Here is a 23,365-nt window from a genome sequence, read left to right on the forward strand (position 1 = left end):
TACATGGCCTATGTCCTTGTCCTGCTCCTTCTTCATCTTCTTCAGATGCAGGTGCTCGTGATGCTGCGGATCCGGCGTGCTGCGGGGCCTGTTGTACTTCTCACGCTCGGCCGGCGATATCGAGTTCCTCTGCAACAGACGATGAGGTACGATACGGTTAGAGACGCTTTTAACCAAGTCTCGCTCGACTAGCACGCGGCGTTTTACGCTTTCTTTTTCTATCCCGTCCACCACTCTCATTCTCTCTCATTCTCTCTCTCTCTCTCTCTCTCTCTCTCTCTCTCTCCCCCTCTCTCCCCCTCTCCCTCTCTCTTGCTCTCTCGTTTTTGTATCGACGTCGACCTTATCGACGCACGATGCGATCCGCTCGCTCGTCGCGCGGTTAATCCGATTACGGAGATATCGGGGGATTTATTCGTCGACGACGATTTTTACGGGCCGCGCGGCGGCACGATTCCACCTCTTCGATGGATTTTCCAGCGAAGTATCGGCAACGAGGGATTTCTTGCGGCCGAGACAGGTGGGAGGGGGCGGTCGACCGTTGAAGGGTAGGTAGGAGAGAACTGACTGAATTCCTTCCTCTCCTTCGCGATTAAATAAAACGACTCTCCCGTTGGACGGGCGGAAGAGGCATCGGCGGAATTACTTATCCCTCGCAGCCCGTTCGACCTCCATTCGTCTCCGAGAGGCGAACGAAGAATAATAGGGCGGATCGTAAGGTTCCGCTTTTTCTCCCCGTCGTCGTATTATGCGCGACTGCCGGCGAGAGATATCGACCGGTCGCTTTTCCGAAATCCCGAATCTCGAAACGCTTTCCTCGGACACGGCGCTCGGGGGGGGGGGGGCGCAGCCGACGCGATGGTCCGGTGGGAGAGAAGTCGTCTCTGAAAAATGCCCCCCGACGAGTCAAGTTCTCTCACCGAGCAACCGCTGCACCTCGAACTGCACCCCAAGGAAAGCGTTGAGACCGTTGAACGTACACAATCGTGGACGGAAAGATAGTCCGTTACTTTTCGCGCGAGTCCCTCGGTCCCTCGGCCGGCAAGAAAATGTATCTGCCAATGGCAGAATTCCCCGTCGACGTCGCGCGAAACACAGCGCGGCCGCAGCGCGGTGGAGCCGAAGGTACCCTGATCGGAGGTGGCGAAAGGCACTATTGGGGCTCTCGCTGCAGTAAATATTAATGACGGATTGTGTACACAGCACTCGTAGTGATACAAAGTGCCGCGCCAACTCCTCGCACGTTGCTCCGCTTTATCGCGATTCGGCGAGTGCTGGCTGGGAGGAGTGTTTCAGCCATTCCAGCGGCGCGCGCGAGCACCGTCCTCGAAGCGGGGAACGTGAGATAAGAGTCGAGCCAGCGGTGATCGATAAGCGACGCCGCGAGGATCGATAGACTTCGAACTCGTCTTCGAGACTTCGGCCAAGCGGCAAGTAACGAGATACGCCGCGTCGGGGGGCGAAGATCCCCGGGGGAGAGGAAGAGTCGGAGAGAGACGGAGCGAGCAAGAGGGGAACGAAAATGCCGTTCGGAGACGCGTCGTTCAAGATGTCGCCGAGTCCGGGCGAGTCTTTCGGGCTGCGCTCTCCGCTCAGCGAGTCACGGGAGATATCATCGCGGCCGAGAAGTTTTACGAGCGGCAGTTTCGTCGTCGTTACACACGACACAGCGCGCCTCGTGCACCGTCCGCACGCCGTCGTGAGCGCGCGCGCGCGCGCGCTGCTGGCCCTCGCCCTGTGTCCGATAACTGCGCGCCCCATCTTGCAACCCCGTAAACCACCCCCGTCGCACCCCCTCACCGCCACCGCCGCCGCCGCCGCCGCCGCCGTCGCCGGCAGCCCGATGTCGAAGTAAATCTCCTCTTCACAATTACCCTTCGTCCCTCGCAACCGCTACCACTACCTCTCTCTCTCTCTCTCTCTCTCCCCCTCTCGCTCCATTACTCCGACGCTTCGGTATCATCTCCCCCGATGCCGAGCGAACACGCCCGCTCTCGGAAACACCTCGAGTGGAAGGAAATAAAAATAGGAGGTCGAGGGGATCGCTTCGCGAGTGTATCTCCGGGCGATTAGCGTGCGGGATAACATCGGAGCGTATACATCATCGCCGCGGCGGATCTCGAGTCGGAGATCCGGCGAGCATCGGGAGGAAATCGCCCGGGAGAACACGTCGGCGCGGGCGATGAAATCCCGCGGCGCGGAAAAATCAAGCGGGCGGATATTCTCGTGTCTCGCGCGACACGACACGGGAGAGACATCGCGAGGGAAAAGAAGTCGAAGACAAAAGCCGGCCGGATAGACGGAGGGAGGGGCAAGGGGAGGGGGGAGAACGGAGGGGAGCGGATCGTGCAGGAGCGGCGAGGGGGCAGGAAGTCCCGCAAACACGCGCTCCGCTCCACGTCATGAAAGATTCTCGCAAGAAAAGAATCCCCCAGGAGCCGTATTACGTGCCTCTTTCGAGTTTCCTTGCGGAAAGGAGCGAGGAAGAGCGAGGGAGAAAAGAAAGAGAGACAGAGAGAGAGAGAGAGAGAGAGAGAGAGAGAGAGAGAGAGAGAGCGAAAGCGAGAACGAGAGGAAGAGAGATCTTTTCCTCCGATCTCGCCGGATAGAAGGCAGAGTCTTTCTCGTTACCAGCTAACGGTCGGTCGTTGTTTATCCGGGCGAAGCCGTACGAGCGTCGCCGAGAAGGCAGTCCGAGACGAGAAAACAGCGATCACACTCACACTCACACACACACACACATACACATGCATACACAGACGCGATCATGGGAAAAACATAGTGCGAAACGAGACGAGCGGCACATTGGAGATTTACCGTGTTCGGAGGTGAAATAAAACGAGACACGCGAAAAAAATGGTGCAACTCTAAGGACGGAACTTGCTGGCAAGGCGTTCTTCGTCGACGACGAGAGAAACGGGGAGAGACATCGCGCGGCTGTCCCTCGTCGATTCTCATCAGCGAGAGTGAGAAGAGAAAGGGAGGGTGACTTCGCTTCGACGACGTTTCCACGTCGTTGCGTCGCATGACTGGACGAGTCGCGATAATTTCTGCTCGCGAGCGCAACGATGGGAGATCTCGAAACGTTTGTTCACGAGAGTGCAAACACACGCTCGATCGAACTCGAGCGTCGTAAAGCGGAAAAGGGGAGCGGGAGAGAGAGAGAGAGAGAGAGAGAGAGAGAGAGAGAGAGAGAGAGAGGAGAAACCAGCAAATTATATAATAGTCACAAGGCAAAAAGACCGGCCACCACGAGCGAGCGCGCGCACGCGTGGTAGTGGTGTCGCGCGACTTGACGTCGGACGCTTCAGTCCGCGCGGAAAATCATGCGGAAACATACACCTCTCTCGCCTTTGCCGCAGTCAATACCGCGCGCAGCTAGTAGTAGCTACGTTATCCGGAAGTCTCGTCTTTCGGAGGGATAAGCGCGCATCCTTTTTCTCCCACACCCCGCGGAGACGTCGATAGCTCGCAATGTCGTTTCGCGGGAGAGTTTCCTGTTACTCTCTCTCTCTCTCTCTCTCTCTCTCTCTCTCTCTCTCTCTCTCTCTCTGTTTCTTTCTCGTCCACTGCTTCACCCAGCCAGCCAACAGCCACCCTTACCCCGTCCGCGATGTGTGTATATATATATATATATATATATATATGTATATATATATAAACGTATATATATACCTCCGCGAAGAAACGATACACACGCCCGCCTTCCATTCACGTAAGTTTGCTTACACCTATCCCGTCGGCTATCCATACCACCCTTTCTCCCACAAAGAGGATTCGTGCCACGATCAATATGGGGGTTCGTACCTCTGGGGAAGACGAGGAGAAGCAAGAGGTGGAGGAGGAGGGGGTGGCGGTAGTAGTGGAGTGTAGGAGGAGCTGCGGGTATACCGTAGATATATAGACTTTGTAGTGTTAGGGACGACTTGGTCCGCAGGCAGGCAGGCAGGCAGGCAGGCAAGCAACTTGGCAAGCAGCAGGCACCGAAGTACAGTCAGGGGTGGCTCTTTCGAGGGTGAGAGACGCGCTGCGGGTGGAGAGGGCGAGCGGCGGGGGACGGCTTTGGCCGTGTGCATGCTATTGGGGTTGGCGGTCGCAGCCATGAGGGTGGTAAGTGAGTGAGCGACTCCTTCGCCACGGCGCCTCGTCTCGACTCAACCACCCTAACCTTACGGATATATCCCAAGCCACCGACCACCCACACCGTCCTCCGTTCTCTCTCTCTCTCTCTCTCTCTCTCTCTCTCTCTCTCTCTCTCTCTCTCTCTCTCTCCCTCTCTCTGCGCAGCTCCTTCTCTCCTCCTCTTCCCTTTTCTCTGTCGTCTCACCCCTGCCACCCGCCACCGTCGCCGCCACCGTCGCTGCCACTCGCGCGCTCTCACCCTACACCTCGTACCTCGACCAACCAACCAACCAACCAACCCCCTGCCGCCGCCACCGCCGCCGCCGCCGCCGCCGCCGCCGTTGCTCCCCCGCACCCTCCGGCCGCCTACCAGGCTGTGGTGCCTGTTTCCCTATTCCTCACTCCACCCTCGTCGTGGCTAGGACCTCGAGAGAGAAGGTTACGAGCCGGAGTCGCGTCTCCCAAGACCCCGCAAACCCCAGCTGGTACAAGATTGCACCCAGTGGCTCTCAGCCACCGTCGTCGCCGTCGCGCGTTTTGGAACGCTAGGTCGGACGGTCGGGAAATTGGGATTCCGAGGATCAGGCGGACGCGATATAACCCGCGTTGAGATGCGGGAGATGCACCGTGGACATCGCCGGGACTTTGCACCGTGGCGAGATGTTTGGCCAATGCGACCCGCGTCGGCGAATTTCTGCTCGCCGAGCGCGATAGAGACGTATGAGGACAATGGTATTCCCCCCCTCCCTTCTCTCCCTCTCTCTCTCTCTCTCTCTCTCTCTCTCTCCCTCTATCCCCCTCTCCCTCTCCCTCCCTATCAATACTTCAACTTTGACACTGACGCGAGCGGCATGCGCGGCATACATTCATCGATTCCGGCATTCACGTGCGGCGTATCGCCGACAATGCCGCGGATAAGGCATTAACGTGAGCGATCGCGGGCCCTCAAAGCCCGCCTGACTGGACAAACGTCCGCGACACGCAAATTACAGCCGTCGCTCGCGCGTGCGATCTCCTCGAGCTCCGCTCGGGGACAACGGCTGCTGAATATTCAATACCGACCCGGCCGATCGCGACTTCCGTTGCCGCGACGGCCGATTAATTTAATTTGCGAAATCGCGCGCGAGTCACCGACCGCGATAGCCGCGCCGTGCGAGCGAGCGCAATTTCGGCGGGACCACCGCTGACTGCACGGCGGCGGTGATGGTAATGTTGATGGTGGTGTCGGGGGCGACGGCGGCGGCGGCGGCGGCGGCGGCGACGGCGGTGGTAGTGGTAGTGTAGTGTCGGCAGCGGCTCACTCGCGGATGCATGGAATTTTTAATGATCGCGTCGCGGGGAGAGCGACGGTAATCGATTCCCAGAATCCGCGGCGTACGTGTCACTGGGTCAACCGGCACATTCGTCATACGCGGCAATTAGTGCGCGCGAATTTTTATCACCGGGCGCCGACCAGAAATACCCCCCCCTCCGTTCTCCCTTCCCGCCCCTCACCCCTCGGCGCGTTCGGCCGAGCTGATCTTTTTTGCATGACTCGTCGCGGAATCGATACTCTGGCTCTCGACGACGAGCCCGTCAACGATCGCCGCTTCCGTATCTCGCGGCACACAGCTACGTGCAACTATCCCTCCTCCCTGTTCTCGCCATCCTCCCCCCTCCCCACCTCATATCCCTTCACACGCATCAACGATGCTCGCGAGTATTTCAGTGGAGTTTAATATATTCAAAAAATATATAAAAAAAATTTAATACTGTAACGACTAGATAAACGTAATACGTCGAGGTATATCGGGGTATCGAAATAAAATGTAGAAATACGGAGGAAATAAAATATGGAAATAAATAAAAACGACACGCGCGCGCGCGCGCACACACGCTACGCAAAGTACGTGTAAAAATTCGAAATGCGCAGCGATGGAACACGTCGTCGTCGCGCGTGCAGCAATCTGACTTGCCGAAATTGAACGATATATAAATAAAATTCGCGTTGGCGTGCACGCGCGCGCATTCGAGACGCCGCGAATCAGACGGGAATTCACGACGCTATGATTTACGGCGACGTCATAAATAGCAAAGCTCTCTCCCTTTTCTCCCAGCGCGTTATTCGTCGTGTTCTCTCGGCGCGCTGCGCTTTTTTCTCTCCCCCATCTCTCGTCACCCCTCGTCTCCACCTTCTCCACTATCTCTCCTTCTCTCTCTCTCTCTCTCTCTCTCTCTCTCTCTCTCTCTCTCTCGCCCTCTTTTTTCCACCACCGCCGTGTCCGTCACCCCGAAGCGACGGAGAGTCCCGTGGTGGAATTTGCATTTTTAAATTAACTCGCCTCTGTTTGCAGCTATCTCACACCGTGCCGCCGCCGCCGCCGCCGCCGCCGCTGCTGGGCTCTGCAATTTTATGCGGCAACGCGTGTGGACCGCGCCCCATCGCTGCGCGTCTCTCTCTCCCTCTCTCTCTCTCTCTCTCTCTCTCTCTCTCTCTCTCTCTCTCTCTCTCTCTCTCTCTCTCTCTATTTTGCTCTCATTGCTGTCCCTTCTTCTGTATACAGGCTTCCACCACGTGATCGATAGTGCAACAGTTATCGTTATCGTGCCGACGAATTCGTCACCGTGTACACGGGTTTTCGTTCGAGATCTCGAAAAAAATGCAAAGGCAGGAAGATCTCCATCTCTCTCTCTCTCTCTCTCTCTCTCTCTCTCTCTCTCTCTCTCTCTCTCTCTCTCTCTCTCTCTCTCTCTCTCTCTCGCTCGCTCGCTCTCTTTCTCTCTCTAGCTTTAGCGTGGTTTCCGCCGAGCAACGAGACACAACTTGCAATCAAAATCACCCAATGTTCCCTCACGGAGAAGGAAAAAGGGAAGAAAGAGAGGAAAAAGAAAGACATAAACGTCATCCCGCCGGCGTTATTCGCGGCCGTCGATGGTCGAAGCGCGACGTCGCGCGAAGCTCCAGTTTCAATTAGTTCTCCTCTGTACATACGCGAAGCAAACCACCACCACACGCTCACGCTCACGCTCGCGCTCGCATCTCAGCCACCACATTCTCGATCTCGTTCTCCTTGCGAGTGAGCGGACGAACGATCGATCGATCGTCCCGCGTCGTCTCGTAATTACTCGCTTTTAATTACGTTTTTAATTGCGAACGTGGCTCTGACGTGGAGCTGCTCCAACGCCGCGGCGCCGTGTGAATACACTCCGCCGCATACATGGACGGCAGCTGCCGGCGCGGCGCGGCGCGGCGCGGCGGTCTCGCGCGACACGTCGGCGCTTATTGCGCGCGATTTTTCAAACGGAGAGTGTTGTTGAACGCCGATGCGCGTTCGCGCACAGGCGTCGGCCGAAGACGTCGTCGAGAGTTTCCAGCGATAGTTGGAACGTGAGTGGTCTTTTACGAGGCGGCGGCAGCGGCTTCCTGAGAGCACCGCGTGGTTCAGTGAGAAAAGACGAGACGGGGAACAAGGAGGGCGGGGAAAGCTAAAGACAGAGAGAAATGAAAAGAAAGAGAGAGAGAGAGAGAGAGAGGAAAGTGCAAAGGAAGGAAGCGGGTGCGATCAGGCGAGGAGGGCAAGCAGGTCGGAGAAATAAGGGGCAAACAGAATAGCCTGCCATAAAGTGCCTGCGCGTTACCCACGAGGGAGAAGAGAACGAGGAAACATTTTTATCGCTCCGTCAGAGGGAAGTAGGAGGAAGCAAAACAGACAGAGGAGGAGGAGGAGGAGGAGGAGGAGGAGGAGGAGGAGGAGGAGGAGGAGAGAGGAGAGAGAGAGAGAGGAAGGTAGTAGGACGAGGGGAGATGAAGCGAAAGAAGGAAGAGGAGGAGGAGGAGGAGTAGCTCTGGGTAATTGAAAAGCCCGTGGCGCATCCCGATCGTCGCTTTATTTCGCGCGCGCGCGCGCGCGAGCTCGACGTTACTCGGGCTTCTCTCCTATTATCTCGCTCTTCTCCCGAGCCGTCGTCGTCTCCTCGTCCTCCTCTCTCTTTCCCTCTCTTCCTCACGCGCCTCTTTTCTTCACGTCAGAATAAGGACGAGAAAAAGCCGAGGAGGAAAAGAGGGGCGCGAAAGCAGATGCCGGGGCGAGGTAAGCCGGTGAGAGAGTGTGTGTGTATGTGTGAGAGTGAGAGAGAGAGAGAGAGAGAGAGAGAGAAGCGCGAAGCAGAGAGGAATGGAGAACGTGGCGCGAGAGGATGGCGCGATGCGACGGGGGAGGAGGCGATAGGGGGGATGAAGAGGAAAAAAGATCCTACGCAACAATGCCCGCGGAGGTGCATTCTCGCGCGATTACCGACGCGCGGAGGGGCCCTAACGAATGGCTTCGTAAACCATGGGCGCTTTAAGGTCATTACACATCGCAAAAAAAGGAGTTAATGGCCGTCGTCGAGCCACGCTGCCGGGAGGAAGAGACCAAGGAGAGAGCGAAAGAAGGGTGAAAAGGAAGAGGAGAAGAGAGGAAGAGAGAGAGAGAGAGAGAGAAAAGGAGGAGGGAGTTAGGGAGAGAATAAGGGGGCGACCGGTCGGCCACCCGTCGCCGATCGACCGTCTGATTTATGGCGGCAGTATCTTCCACCAGAAAGACGAGAGCGCGCAGCCTCATTGGCTTCCTACGTTGGCGGGTTTAAACGTTATCCTACGACGCTCTTACGTTTCTCCTGGAGACAACGCCAGAAGCGGCCGGCCTGCCACGTGTACGTATGTGTGTGCGTGTGCGTGTACGTGTGTGTGTGTGTGTGTGTGTGTGTGTACGTCGCGCCGAACCCGGCGGCGGAGTTCGGCACTTCATCGAGAGTACTTCGAATCGTGAAACCGCCGAAACGAGCACGAAATTCTATCCCCGAGACTCCCCTCCCGCGCTATCCCACCTTCCAAGTGCAACGGGCAGAAATTTATACACCGCCGCGATATCTCTCGTTGTTATTCACTTTCCATTTGTTTCTAGCGCGAACCGAGAACGACGTGCCGAGCGGCGTGTATATATATATATATATATATATACGTAATACATACATACGGTATACATGCACAACGTGGATGAGGCGGAGGTGCGCGCGCGTTCGCGAATTTCCAGATTTTTGCTGCGAGTTCCTCGCAGTATCGGACGCGTTACGTAACGGACGTTACGTTGGAATAAAATAATGATCCTTTGCCGAGCGTATCGCGTCCTCGTTTGCAAACTGCATCCGTCGCGCGGCGCCCGTTATTTCCAGCGGGACGTTTTAATAACAAATCCACGCTTTCGGTCCGCGCGTTTCCTCCCTCTCCCACCTCTCCCCCCGCAATTCCTCTCTCTCTCTCTCTCTCTCTCTCTCTCTCTCTCTCTCTCTCTCTCTCTCTCTCTCTCTCTCTCTCTCTCTCTCTCCACTTCTCGTTCTCCTCGTCCTCCTCCGCGCCGTCGCCCTTCCTTCCCTGCTTCTGTTTTTTCGCGCTCTCTTTCGCCCCGCGCGTCTTCGCCCGCTCGTCCCTTGCCTCAGGCGCAGGGAAAAAAGCTTTTCACAGCGCAGTGGAAAACGCGAGCAGCGCCGGCCGATTATATTGTGACATACATACGGAGACGTAATTACGGGGCGGTTGATCTTTGCCTCGGCTACCGACCTCCGCCGCCGCCGCCGCCGCCTCCGCCTCTGCCTCGGGCGGCGTTTTACGGCTGCCTCATTAAATTACGAACTAATTACCGGTCGGCGAATTATTAAAAAGCTTAGTCGGTCGTTAAACGCGCCGCGCGAGTCGTAAAAGCACGCGCGCCTTCTCGCAACGTGAGGTATAATCGCGACGCGACGTGCGTGCACGTGTCTGTGCGCGACGGGCTTTCAGAGCGTCTCGCTGCGAATACGTGTGCGAATACGTGTGTGAGATTAACAAAAAAGAAAAAAGATGAAAAGAAAAATTACGGTACAAAGGAGTCGCGTCAGTACGGTGATTTCTACGCAAGAGTCCCCATCGAGGTCGCGCGGAGGATCAGGAAATTTCGGGTCATTAATCCCGCCATGATGCTGCGCAGCCAGCGGCGAAAGGAAAGCCAAGAGGACGCGAGAACGCCATCATATTTTCAGGGAGATGGATACACATTTTATATACGTGCATTTCCTCGAAGTCAATGGGAACAGTGGATAATAAAGAGAGCACGAGGAAAGAGAGAAATTATCTTACTTGCGCTTTAATCTGAATCAAATTGTTTGATCCTCGCTTATTGCGCATATTCTATTTGAATCCCGGTAAGTCGTACGATTGATACATTGCCCGTTGAAACAAAGAACGACGCGGGTAGAATACCGAATAATTCTAGAGTCTTTTATTAAGCGAGCAATTCAATATGGAAAAAATGGAAAAATGAAGTAACCATTTGAAGAGCGTCGAGAGAGAACAGACAAAATATTCTGTGACAACGTCCTCCAAATCCGATTCGGAACTTGGGAGGATTAACGTAGAACCCAAACTTCGACCGGGGGAGGTGGAGAAGGAGGCGGGAGGGGCGCTTAAAAATCCGCGAGAATGAGAAAACTGCGGTGTTGAATAAATCGCCAAGGAAATATCGCCGGTGCCTCGCGAGCGCGAAGGGGAACGCGTCGCGTCGCGGCGCGAAAAAGTGGCGTTAATTTCCCGCTTGAAAATTGTGACATTGGCTTATTGCGCGTGTAACGTGCTGCAAACGGCGGACGTAAATATCGGCGGCGGAACGAATGCGGTGCCGCGCCGCGCCGCGCCGTGTCGTATCGCGTCGCGTCGCGACGCGAGCGGAGAGCGAATCGATCGTAAAGGACCGCGACGAAGCGATACGCCGTTGAGGCACACTGCTGTTAAAATTGCTCTCGACCGCACCTACGTACCTGTGCACCGGTGCGTCGGTGGTGGTGGCGGTAGCGGCGTAATAAATACCGGGAGACGCTTTATCCCGTTTCGTAGAATCGTCATCGATCGTTGCAGCGCGGTGCAATGACTATAAAACCACCGATCCGTCGCGCTCTGATTGCGATCGCGCTCGCGCGCGACGCAACCTTAATGTACGTGTGTGTGTGTGTGTGTGTGTGTGTGTGTGGAGATATATATATATATATATATATGTATGTATTTTAACGATTACGTTTTGTTGCCAATCGACTGTAAAACTGGGACGCGTTACGAAGTGCGCTCGCCGCCGTCACTTTCACGACGGCCGACGAGAGACGTTCGCGACGCGATCGCGCGTGCTTCTCTTGTCGCGGAAAATTGACGCTTGGATTCAACGCAAAGTGACGAATCGTTGCTGCCAGCGACGTCTCGCCGTCGCGCGATTGTCGTGGATTCTTCGATATCGCCGGCAAAGCCGGAAACAAGAGCGGCTTGTTAATTCCTCTTTCTGTTTCGAGAGCTTATGCTCGAGACGAGAGACATCTAATTTTCTCCGATTTACCAATTTCCCCCGTAACGAGCCGGCGCGGAAAAGAAAGTACCTCGAAGGAGGCGGCAAACGAAGGGGGCGATAGAGCGAAGCCGAAAAGCGCCGGCCGCGGCGGCGAGCGTTATTAAGGCGCCATGATGTTTTTAATTAATTAATTCGCGGAAGCCGCAGATTCACCGTCTCATAAATTCCGGTGTCGGGTCGGGTCGGCGGTATCGTCCCATCCTCTCGTCGCACCGCCGTGAAGAAAAAGAGAGAAAGAGGGAGGGAGAAAAGTGGTAGAAGTGAGAGAGCGCAGTCGGCGGGTGAGAGGGGATGGAGGAGAGCGAAGTATGCAAAGTATTTAAAAATATTAAGTATCCCCGGCACAGAGGAGCAGGATATTAAGACAGAGTCGGAGAGAGCGAGCAGCCGCTCGAGAGGGTAGGTCGGTCGGTCGGTCGGTCGGTCGGATGGTCGGGGAGTCAGAGTTAAGGTTGAGGGGGTGAAAGTGACAGCGACGTGGAAACGGAATTACGGGATCGGAGCGGTGGAAGGTGGTAGGAGAACGTTTCAATTAGTAATTAAAACGTGCCGTGCAGTAACCCTCGCCCCAACCCCGAGAGCCCGCCCTCCAACCCCCGCTACGAGGCTCTTGCTCTCTTATACCGTCGTCGTCGTCGTCGTCGTCGTCGTCGCCACCGCCGCCATCTTGTAAATTAATTAATGCGTTCCTAACGAGATCAGAGGCGTCGGTAAAGCAGGAGGGTTGGCTGGTTCTCTACTTTGCCCGCCAAGGAGCCGAGGGGGTGAGACACTCAAGAGCGTATCTCGCGTCTCGCGCACCCCCGCGCGTGTCAGATGCACTCGAGATTCTCGGGTGGCCGCAGCCACCGCTCGATTTCTTTCGTCGCCGAGGAGTAGACAGCTCGGTAATTAAGTTCTGGGTCAAGTGGTCGCGCTTGGAAAACTTTCGTAATAGCAATCGTGCGCGCGCGCGCCGGACTCCGATTTCTCGCGTTTCTCCGCGAGATTGCGAGATCTTTTTTTTTCTCTCTTCCTCTTTCAACGACTCTCTCGATTCCCTCGCGTATATAGAGTATATCGGGGCGAAAGTAGCGCTTGCTCGCGGAACGCGTTTCGGCGAGGCGGGAGATCGCTCGCGTCGCCGCGAGTCTCCGGCCGTGAATCTCCGCAAGAACGATACGCGCGCGAGTCTCACAGCCCTGAGCGAGAGCGAATTAGTCTGTTCCCCGGGGGTAGACAGCAGAGACAGAGTGTTAGCGGAAGGGGATGTTGGTCGGGGCGTCGGTGTCAGGATCTCTCGACCCTTTCAAACCCTTTCATCGGCGCTTCACCCGCTTACATAATGCAGCCACTCTAATTAAAATAAATTACACTCTCGCGCGTCAGTTCGCTCTTTTATCTCTCTCCTCTCCCCCACCCCCCCTTTCTCTCTCTCCCATTCCCTTCCCCTGTTGAACCCGCACCCACTCGTTCTCACCCTGCGTGTTCTGTCCCCTCGTCCTCTTCTACCTCCCCCCCTCTCTCTCTCTCTCTCTCTCTCGTTCTACCCTCTCATCCTCTTTTCTCTCCGCTAGCTTTTTTCGCTCTCACCCTGTCGCTTTTTTGTACCGCACTTTCGACCACCACCCGGTAACGCCCCTACCGCCCTCTCTCCCCCTCTTGCTCGTTTATTTGCACTTTATTCGAGATTTAATTTACCGACCTCCGGCGACAGCCTCGTTGGTGCGCGCTCGACTCTGTGATGGGATTAAAAAGGCGGGTAGGGGATGATAGGATGGAAGAGACCAGGCGGTCGGCGAGGGGGTGCGGGAGGCCGGGGGTGGCGTAAAAGTTGGAAAAAGAGTAGCGCGACCGCGAGCTCCGCGACCAATGGAGAACGAACTGCCGGAAAATGGCTGAACCAAGGAAAAAGGCAAAGAGGTGGAAGAGGGGAGAGGTGGAGGAACGCGCGAGAGCGGCCGGGAAAGGGGAGGGCAGGGGGGAGGGAGAGGGCGAACAATCGATATCGCGGCGTCTCGATTCGCGGCCGATTTTGCAGCCCTCCTCTCTCTCTCTCTCTCTCTCTCTCTCTCTCTCTCTCTCTCTCTCTCTCTCACTCTCTCTCTCTCGCCGCGGAAAAAGCGACGTTGTACCCGCCGCGACATCGCGACCACCGCGCGCGCGCTCGATCTCTCGCCCGACGCGAAAGCTTATACACACACAACGGTAAATAACGGTATCGATTTCGATTAAACGTTTAAAATTGCCTGCTGTTTTCGCAGATATCAGCGTCGCTGATGCAGTTGCGAGCGACGGGGCCGCGGGCTACGAGGGATGATGCTACCGTTGCTGCATTGCACGGTTGCGATTTTTTTCCCCCGGGCGATATTTGATTACGATTAACGCTCGGTAAACGTGCTCGTGCCGCCGCCGTCAGCGCGCGGCACGTCCCGAAATAACAACACGTTTCGCGGGTTTCGCGCGACCGGTAACGCAAGGCGGAATATCGCGTCCGCGGCGACATTTTCCATACCCCGGCGCTCGCCCCCGCGGGATTTTCACACGGCGCAGGCCGTTGAGAAACGGGGCCACTTGGGTCAATGTTACGACAGCCGCGCGAGTATCCATCCCCATCCGTCCACCCCCGTCGTCTCGTGGCGAATCGGGACCGTCGGCGACAATTTTATCGCGAGCTGGCCGAAACGAGACGCGCGCAAGCACCTCGCGATTCAATTAAGCCCGACGCTCGCGTGACGGGAATACGAGAGGGTCGCGAGGGTAATGACGAGGAATCCCGGTGTCCCTTTCATGCGTGTATCCGGCGCGAGCGTGCGAAGGACAGAGAGAGAGAGAGAGAGAGAGAGAGAGAGAGTGAACGATAAATAAATATTCCACAGTCGTACGTCGCTTTTTCTGCCCTCGCTCTCTTCTTCCTCTCCTCCGTCCCCTGGCTCGCTGTCCCCCCTTTTTACGTCGAGAATGCAGCCGCCGCCTCACGGTGTTTTATGAATTCGTTATGAGTCGACGCGTCGGTCAAGAGGGGTGATGGCGCAAAGAGGGAAAAGAGGTGACGAGGAGCTCGCGCACAGACGGGGCTTTTCTTCTTTCTCGAACTTGCGTGCAATAACAACGCGGCGACGACGACGACGACGACGACGACGACGACGACGACAACGACGACGACGACGACGACCAGAAAGACATCGACCTCCAGCGACGCGCCGAGGCTTCTTCCCCGCAGCCTCGAAAAGCTCCGAGGCGTTCCGCGCGACGCACAGAGAAATATTTCCCGGGTCGTGAGAAATCCTGAAAGCGGTGGAGCGCCGTTTCGAGGATGAGAGACGACAGGCAAGGGGGCAGGGGGAGGGTAAGAGGTACGGTAGGAAACGGAAGGTAAAGCTCCCAAGAATGAAAGGAGAGGGCTTTACTGGTGCGCGAATAATAACGACTCGCATTCTCTCCGGCTGTCGTCGGTTTTCGATTTGAGGCGCGAACTCTCCTCCCCCCGCTCCTCGCCCGTCCCTCCTTCGCGTGTACATGTGTATATGCTCCCCTTTTCCATCGTCTTCGTCTTCTTCTTTCCACTTTTACTCTTCCTCCCGGCTTCTCTCTCTCTCTCTCTCTCTCTCTCGGCTTCTTTTTTGCCCTCTTCCAACAGCAGTCTTTCACGTGGGTTTGCCCCTTTTCCGCAAGCACTGTTCGATCCAATCACTAGATCGGATTGCACGCGGAAGGAAGAGGGCGCGAGGATGAGGGAGCCGGGCGCGGACGGGGTGAGGCGGCAAGGAGGAACATGAAAATGCAGTTGGGTAACGAGCCGCCGAGCGGAATAGAAGTTTTATCGTGCAGCCTGGGCGCGAGCGGGCGCGCTCGCGGGGAAGGTATAAATTCAAAGTGACGCGAGAAAGCGGATCGATGGGAACGTAATTCTTCGCTCCTCGGAACTCGGTAAGTACGGCGTCAATTTGTTCGATGGCTCGGAACTCCCTTCCGTTAAAAAAGAAGACGATAGACCGCCTCGCCGAGATCGGACTGTCGATCAATACGGGGTATATACAGGCGAAACGTCTTGACAGGATAAAGGATCCGGTCGAGCCTCGCGGGAACGAAAAGGAGAGAAAATGAGTGAGTAAGTGACTGAGAGAGTCAGATAGAGAGACAGACAGACAGACAGACAGAGAGAGAGAGAGAGAGAGAGAGAGAGAGAGTGAGAGGAGGGGGGGGAGAGAGACGGGTTCTCGCGCAGCGCGGGGGCTTTTTAAAATTTATCACCACTTGGGCCATTAACGCGCGTTAAATAAAAAGGAACAGAAAAAAGGGGGAAAAAAAAAAGAGAAAACGAATAGCGACGTGAACGCGAGAAGTTGCCGATTGTTTTGAAAAGGTTCCCGCGCGATGAACGAAACGATGCGAGGATGAGAGGAAAGGGCGGACGGAAAATATGTACGCAGCGAGGAGCAAAAGGACTTACCTGGCCAACAATCGGTAATATTATACGACGCGGGGCGAGTAACCCCATTAGCATTCATATTTCAATTTCACAGCCCTCAGGGTCGCAGTTTGAAACTGTGCGAGGTACCCGGAGCGGCGAACGGGCAGACGGGGGAGATAAACGGAAGAGAGAATTCACAGGGAACAGCCAGAGGGGGCGGCGGAAGGTGGGTAACGGGAGCGGCGGAGGACGTACGGGCGAAAGAGGAGAGCTAATATCGATGGCAACCTATTACCATCTATCTCCATACCGATGTAATGGACGCGCAGCCCCGATTATCAATCCGTAATAATTGTGCATATTAAACGGGCGCTAATTATCGGGCTGGCAGCGTGCCGCGGGCGCCATCGGCGAATCGAACGAGTTACAGCCTCGGCTGGCCCCCTCCCCCCCCCTACTCCCTCTCTCTCTCTCTCTCTCTCTCTCTCGCGCCATCTCTCTCAGTAAATTTCAGCACGGCCGGAAGAGGATCAATAACCAAAAAATCGTCGCCCGACCGGGCGCGAAAATACTCGAAAATCAAATATTCAACTGTTTTTCGCGATTCCCGAAGCGGTTCGCGAATTTTTCAACGAGCGCGCGCACGGGCTTAATCGCCCATTCGTTTCGGCATCGTCGATTAATGCGGAAACGCTGTTACGACGCTCGGGACCGTTTAATCGACGCCCAGCTAACTGCGCTCATCGATATTCATCGATCCCAGGGAAAAAAGAGAGAGAAAGAGAGAGAGAGAGAGAGAGAGAGAGAGAGAGAGAGAGAAGAGAGAGAGAGGACATAGAGAGATCGGAGAGAGGACCAAGGGAACCGAGGGGGAAGGAGCGAGTTCCGAAGCCCCGGCATCGATTCTCCTTGGTCGCGCGAGCCTTTTGCGCGCGGAGCGATCGATCGCAGGACGATCTCGCAGGACACTCGAAACCTGGAGGCGGAGAGAGCGCGAACGGCGGTGCCCTCGAGCGCTCTCGAGGCTTTTTTCCTCTCCGGAGCGCTTTTAATAAACGCGCGCGCCACAACCAGCGGGCGCTTTATGTTATCGAAGAAGGAGAGGAAAGCAGAGAAATAGAGAGACTGGGAACTAGAGAGAGGAAGAGAGGCAGAGAGAGAGAGAGAGAGAGAGAGAGAGAGAGAGAGAGAGAGAGAGAGAGAGAGAGAGAGAGAGAGAGAGAGGGAGAGAGAGAGAGAGAGAGAGAGAGAGAGAGAGAGTGAGAGGAGGAGGAGAGGGAGGAAGAGAGAAAGAGACGCCACCGGGTGGTCGATGAAAGCGGAAGGGGGTGCTTTTGACGACGAGCTTTTTACGACCCTGTGTTCCGGGGGGTGTTCAGGCTTTTACGTCCATTCCGTGCTTCCTCCACCTTCGTCGCCATCTCCGCCTTCCGTCCTGCCCGCACATCCCCGCGCAGCACGCTTCTCCTTCTCTCTCTCTCTCTCTCTCTCGCTCTTTTACACACCGCCGTTCTACCGTCTCTATCGCGCTAATTCCCTCTCTCGATCCGGCTCTCGTCCACCTCCGCTATCGTCCAATAATACATCGCGCGTAAGCGGCGGTCTAATCCCCTTTATGAGGTGAAATTTTACGCGCCCGGGGAGTGAGACACGCCGGTGTGTTCCCACCCGCTCGTTCGCGACGAGGCTAAATGAGAAATCGCTAGGTGCACTTAATTGATACTCACATGCCTCTCCTCGGCTGGATTGAGACCTGCAACAAACGGTAAAAATCTCGCGTTATTACTAGTTATTACTAGTTGGCGTGAGAATCGTCGTCATCGTAACGATAATGGCAACGGCATCGGCGTCTAATTATCAGGATAATATTGTGCGCGAAGAAACCTTGATTCGATTCGCGATAGTCATGCCGATTTCAGACAGTGCTTCAAACATCGCGCACACGAGGTCGACGGAAATCTAGCTGTTACCGCCGAGCAAACGGAAGGCCATGAATGTTTTTCATTATTATTGCAGCGTCGAAGCGAATGGAGTTTGGTGGCATGTCGACGGAATCTTTTCCACGGCAAGGAAAAGATAAAAGGGTGGTAGAGAGAGAGAGAGAGAGAGAGAGAGAGAGAGAGAGAGAGAGAGAGAGAGAGAGAGAGAGAGAGAGTGAGAGAGAGAGAGAGAGAGAGAGAGAGAGAGAGGGGGGGGAAAAAGGAGAGAAAAGAGTACAGGGACCGCGGGAGTAGCTAGACTTCTCAAGGATTTCCGAGACGGCGGACGAGGAATAGAACGGGGAAAAAGAAAGACCGACTGGAACGGGGGAGAAGGCGGAGAAAATCCTGAAGGAAAAGCTTTGTCCTCGAGAAGCCGAGTTCATAGTTTGCCCTCGCTCGATTTCCCCAGTCTCCTTTTTCCCCCCTCGCCGTCTCCTCCTCCTCCATCCCGACCTCCTCCTCTCCTCTTCCTCCTACCAGACTCCTCATACTTCGGTTGGTACACTTTGGTCTCGCAGGAAATATCCTAACGATATCTTTTTCCTCCCGTTAGCCGTCCTACGATAAGAATTACACGAGTCGTTTATGTTCCGCGCGCGCACACGAACCACCCATAAATTGCCTCTTCTCTCTGTCTCTCGCGACATTAACCACCATGGAAATAAAATATTTTTACCGCGCGGCGCAGCGAAGGATAGCGAGACGGAGAGAGTGAGAGAGAGAGAGAGAGAGAGAGAGAGAGAGAGAGAGAGAGAGAGAGAGAGAGAGAGAGAGGGAGAAAGAGAGGGAGAGGGAGAGAGAGAGAGAGAGAGAGAGAGAGAGAGAGAGAGGGAGAAAGAGAGGGAGAGGGAGAGAGAGAGAGAGAGAGAGGGAGAGAGAGAAAGAGAGAGATGAGGAGTTTCGATATCCGCGCGATATATCCTGGGTGGCAACGCTCGACTCAAAATAAGACCGTCGTTCAACCTTAATTCCGAGCGAACAAGAGCTCGCTCGGCCGGACGATTGGCAAACTTCCGATATCCGATCCGGCGGACCTCGCGTTCTTCTTCGCGATTAGCGTCCGTTGCGAGGACAAATTCCCCCGACTGGGAAATACCGGATGTGGGCATGTGTATATTTGTAGATACATGTGTGTGTGTGTGTGTGTATGTGTGTACACATGTACACACTGTCGTGTGTCGCGGTCGCGCGGCGTGAATCTCCCCCGCGAGAGCATCGCTCCGTTCTCGTTCGGAATGACGTCTTCGAGTAACGGCAGCCATCCACGTTGCGACGAACGAGCGGTTTGGCCGTTCGCTTCATGCTTCGCGAAATAGCGGAGACGAGAATGGTCCGCAGGAGAGAGCCTTATTGGGCCGCTGGAATTTCCTCGTATTTCCCCGAGTACCGGTGGTGTAACTGCTCGTAGCCGGGGCGGAGGATATTGGCGAACGAGGAGGCTGAGGGTCGGCGTTTTAGGGGTTAAAATCCTGGGATACACGTCCGCGTCGTTATCGAACAGACGCGCGCGAAACGGGGTTGTTTCGGAAGAGAGAGTGGTATCTCTCCTCTTCTTCTTCTTCTTCTTCCGCCTCTGCCTCCTCCTCGTCTCGGTATAGACCTCGCTAATGCCCGTCATCCCCCTTTTATCCTTCCTCTCTCTGGCCAGGAAACTCTTTTCTCCACCCTCGCTCGACTACATCCGCGCGCGCGGGCGAGCTGGCGGACGGGCGCTCGTAAACGGACGCGGAAGAGCGCGCATAATTTTCTACTAAAGCGCGAAGAGGTCGTCGAGTGTTTCCAAGAGACGTTTTAAGGATCCCCCTCTCCCCCGCGTGCTCGCGCTCGTCCTCTCGCCTCAGCCTCGTCAGCCGAGCGAGCTCGCCGAGAGTACCGAGGATACAACAGCTCACCCCTGTCCGTTACTCGCGAGATTATCGGATAAAAATACGACTCGGTATCGAGTGCTCGAATTGCCGAGAGAAGAGATCCGCTTCCCGCGTATTAAAGTCCACGCTACTTTCGCTCGGATGGAAAGAGACGGGAAGACGCGACGGGAATGGAAAAAAAGGAGAGGAAGAGAGAGAGAGGGAGGGAGAGGGAGAGGGAGAGGGAGAGGGAGAGAGAGAGAGAGAGATACGAGCAAAGAGATATCGAGGAAAATTTAGCAAATTGCGCGGACATCAACGTGGATATTATCGACATTGACACGAGCAACATTCCTTCCTAATCGACCATAAAAGTCGTAGCTCGCTGCGGAAGCGAGGGTGCGAGCGAGCAGAAAGGAAGCAGGCGCGCGCGCGCGCGCGCGGCGTCACGCAGCCGGTGGCAGATATTGCGGCGGATATGTCCGAAGATGGAGTCGTTTTAGGACGGAACGCGAGAAACGAAGGAGAGAGCAAAACGATAACGGGCATGGGCGGGGGAGCTTCGCCGGCGTCGCGCTGCTGTTGGCGTTGCCGTAGTAGTGATGGTGGTGGTGGTGGTAGTGGTGGTAGAAACAATTCGCCCCGGGCAATGTCCCGGAAAGAAGGGAAGAAGTTTCAGTTGTCACGCGACAGAAATAGTGGGCCGTTACTGCGTCTCTCGCCACGGCGGAATCTCGTTTCAAAAGAGTGTCTACGATCGTTGACAATGTGGACCGTGGATCTCTTCTTTCCGACCGCGCGCTTTTTCGCACTCCGCCGTACTTACTCGGCGACGAGCTAAGTCATACACACGCATACTAACGCACGCACACACACACACACACACACACACATACACACGCACACACACACACACACACACACACACACACACACACACACACGTAGATGTACGATGAGCGTACTGTCGATGGTAAAAAGGACGCGAAACGATAAAACGCCGGAGGTACAGTTAGCGAGAGAACAGAGCCCCGCGCGCGCACTCGCGATACATTACGCTGTAACGGAAACGACTTTGCATCGGGAAAATACGAGCCGAGCGATTCCATGCGCGCTACGGTATCATCCGTCAGATAACCGGCAGCTCAGCTGAATCCCGTCGAGACGATTGCGCGAAGATCGAAGAGGATGTTTCATTACGTGCTCCTCGCTCGGTCGACAGTGATTGGAAAACGCAAAACAACGCGGTTGCGGAAGAAGGGGGGGGGGGAAGGCAGAGAACCTCCCGGAGGAGAAGGAGGACGGCGACTCCCTGACCGGAGGGTATATACAACCAGCTTGAGTAACATAGTTAGGCGGGAGAGTCGATGGGAGAGTAGAGGGTCAGAGCGCGGTGGCCATCGGGGAACGGAGAGACAGCGAGCAGTAAGGGCGGCAGAGGACGACCAGAGGGAGAGCAGGGACAGGGGGTGAGGTAGAAGTAGTGGAAGTACACTCGTGTCGAGAGGAGATTCTGAGTGCTCTCTGGAGAGACGGTCGTGGATAGAACGAGACACGCCGGGGCGAGACATCGGAGCTGGGAAGCGCGAGAATAAGGGTGAGAAAAGGGAAACGAGACGAGAGAGGGAGAGGGGGGGAGGGAGAGAGAGAGAGAGAGAGAGAGAGAGAGAGAGAGAGAGGGAGAGAGAGAGAGAGAGAGGAGTCTAGAGGACGCGCACCGCGTCTTCGTCAGCGCTACGTGCTGGCGGCCCTCGCAGTCTCTCCCCTTTGTCACGAGTACGAGCGAGCGGTCTTGCACTCTCGCGGCGGAACGTGCCGACGAGAAAGACGGAGGAAACAAGAGGGAAAGCAGAAGGAGGACGAGGAGGAGGTAAGGGTGGCGCTGATGGACGAAAGGAAGAGAAAGGGAGACGCGAGGAAGATGGATAGATAGATAGTTAGAGAGACAGAGAGAGAGAGAGAGAGAGAGAGAGAGAGAGAGAGAAAAGGGGGAGAGGGAAAGGACGAGCCAAGACCCAAGAGGATTCTCGAGGTCAAGATCGAGAGAGTTTCTCAGGAGAGCTTCTTCTCTCCTCTCGGACTCGAGCACGGTCGTTTGCGTCACCGGCGTGTTCGTTCCAGGCCGCTTAAAATAGCACGAAAAGTTGCCGCTTAATTTCAGTAACTTTCGAGAGCAGCCTCGCGTGCCCGCGAGCGGTCCCGCGTCCCCGCGACACTCGAGACGCTCTCGCGAGTGTTTTCATCTATTACACCGGGCGAACGAATGAACGGACGGACGGACGGACGGACGGAGAGACGGACCGCCACTCGGCGGGGATTAATCGTGTTTACGTTGCGCGTTGCTCGGCGTATCGCTGAATCATCGATGAGATTACGAGAGTCACCGAGAGCTACGTGCGGCAAAACAACGTCTCGTGTCTCAGGAGGATCGGTTACGACAACGGGCTGTAATGATTCTCACCGGGACGAGCGAGCGATAAGCGGACAGGTAGATAGGGAGAGAGAGAGAGAGAGAGAGAGAGAGAGAGAGAGAGAGAGAGAGAGAGAGAGAGAGAGAGAGAGAGAGAAAGAGGTAACTGAGTTACGCGAAGCATGAGGCAGTCCGGACGAAGAAAGCACGGTGGTTCCGCGAACGAAACGACCGACGACGATAGATTGGCGCGCGAAATATTTGCGACGGGAAAAGGAGAGAGAGAGAGAGAGAGAGAGAGAGAGAGAGAGAGAGAGAGAGAGAAGGTCGTTGGACGTTGAGCAGCCGAGACGGGAACATCGCGCGAGCGTCTTTTTCTTCGAATCGAATCTTCTTTATTAGCGCGTCTCAAAGAAGCAGTGTTCCCGCTGTTTGATTTCGCAATAAAAGAAGCCAGCGAGAAACTGTCAAGAAATACCAACGAGAGAGAGAGAGAGAGAGAGAGAGAGAGCTCCAGGTCTCTCTCTCTCTCTCTCTCTCTCTCTCTCTCTCTCTCTCTCTCTCTCCCGCCACGCTTTGTCCGATCGAATCCGTTTACCTGATCTGATGACTCGACTCTTGAAGATTCTACGGAAAATGCACGGAGCGAAGGAACGCGCTCTTCCCTGCCTTCCGCGCCGTTTTCTTTTCTTTCTGCATGTTCTAGCCAATCCGTAAAAGTGACTCACCTCCGTTGGACTTGAGATCATCGGGCTGGCCGCGATGCAGGTCCGGTTTCGTCAGCATCGAGAGGGGATGTGTGGCGGTTCCTCCGGGTGTAGCGGCAGCCCCTGGTGGGAGACCCAAGCCGAGCAAAGCCGCGGACGCCGAGGTGGGCACCGGTATGCCGGCGCCGGGACCCAGTCCGGGTAGTCCAGGTATGCCCGGATGCGGTCCCATCGCCGCACCCGGCGGCAATTGTTGGGCGTGCATCTGTTGTATGAGTCTCGGCAGGTCCGGCCTTTGTTGCTGCAACGAGAGAGGAAGAAAAAGGCCGCACGGTCAATAATATTGTTTGCGCAACGCGCGCGGCCTCCGATCGCTATCGACGGATCGGCTCTATCGCCGCTCTATCATCGCCGCACTCGCCGCTGCTCGCCGGAGCGTCGCGCTTTTCGTGCGAATCGCACATGTTCGCACGTCGCGCGGATCCGACGGATCCGACGTGGCGAACAACGCGCGATCTC

At 55.7% G+C, this 23,365-nt stretch overlaps 1 protein-coding gene across 1 annotated transcript in view; it reads right to left on the reverse strand.

Annotated features, from left to right (window-relative positions):
- Positions 1–23,147, reverse strand: part of LOC105181325 (protein groucho) — a 28,385-nt gene extending 5,238 nt beyond the window's left edge. Inside the window, exons 1-3 of the mRNA XM_025298948.1 lie at positions 22,868–23,147; positions 17,628–17,653; positions 4–129 (exon numbers count right to left, since the gene is read on the reverse strand). Coding sequence (XP_025154733.1) covers positions 4–129; positions 17,628–17,653; positions 22,868–23,111 — 396 coding nt within the window. The 5' untranslated portion in view covers positions 23,112–23,147. The remainder of the gene's footprint in view (positions 1–3; positions 130–17,627; positions 17,654–22,867) is intronic.
- Positions 23,148–23,365: the final 218 nt, after the last annotated feature.

This window comes from Harpegnathos saltator, unplaced genomic scaffold, assembly GCF_003227715.2.
Source record: "Harpegnathos saltator strain DR-91 unplaced genomic scaffold, Hsal_v8.6 scaffold25, whole genome shotgun sequence".
In the NCBI taxonomy this organism is placed as follows: Eukaryota; Metazoa; Arthropoda; class Insecta; order Hymenoptera; family Formicidae; genus Harpegnathos; species Harpegnathos saltator.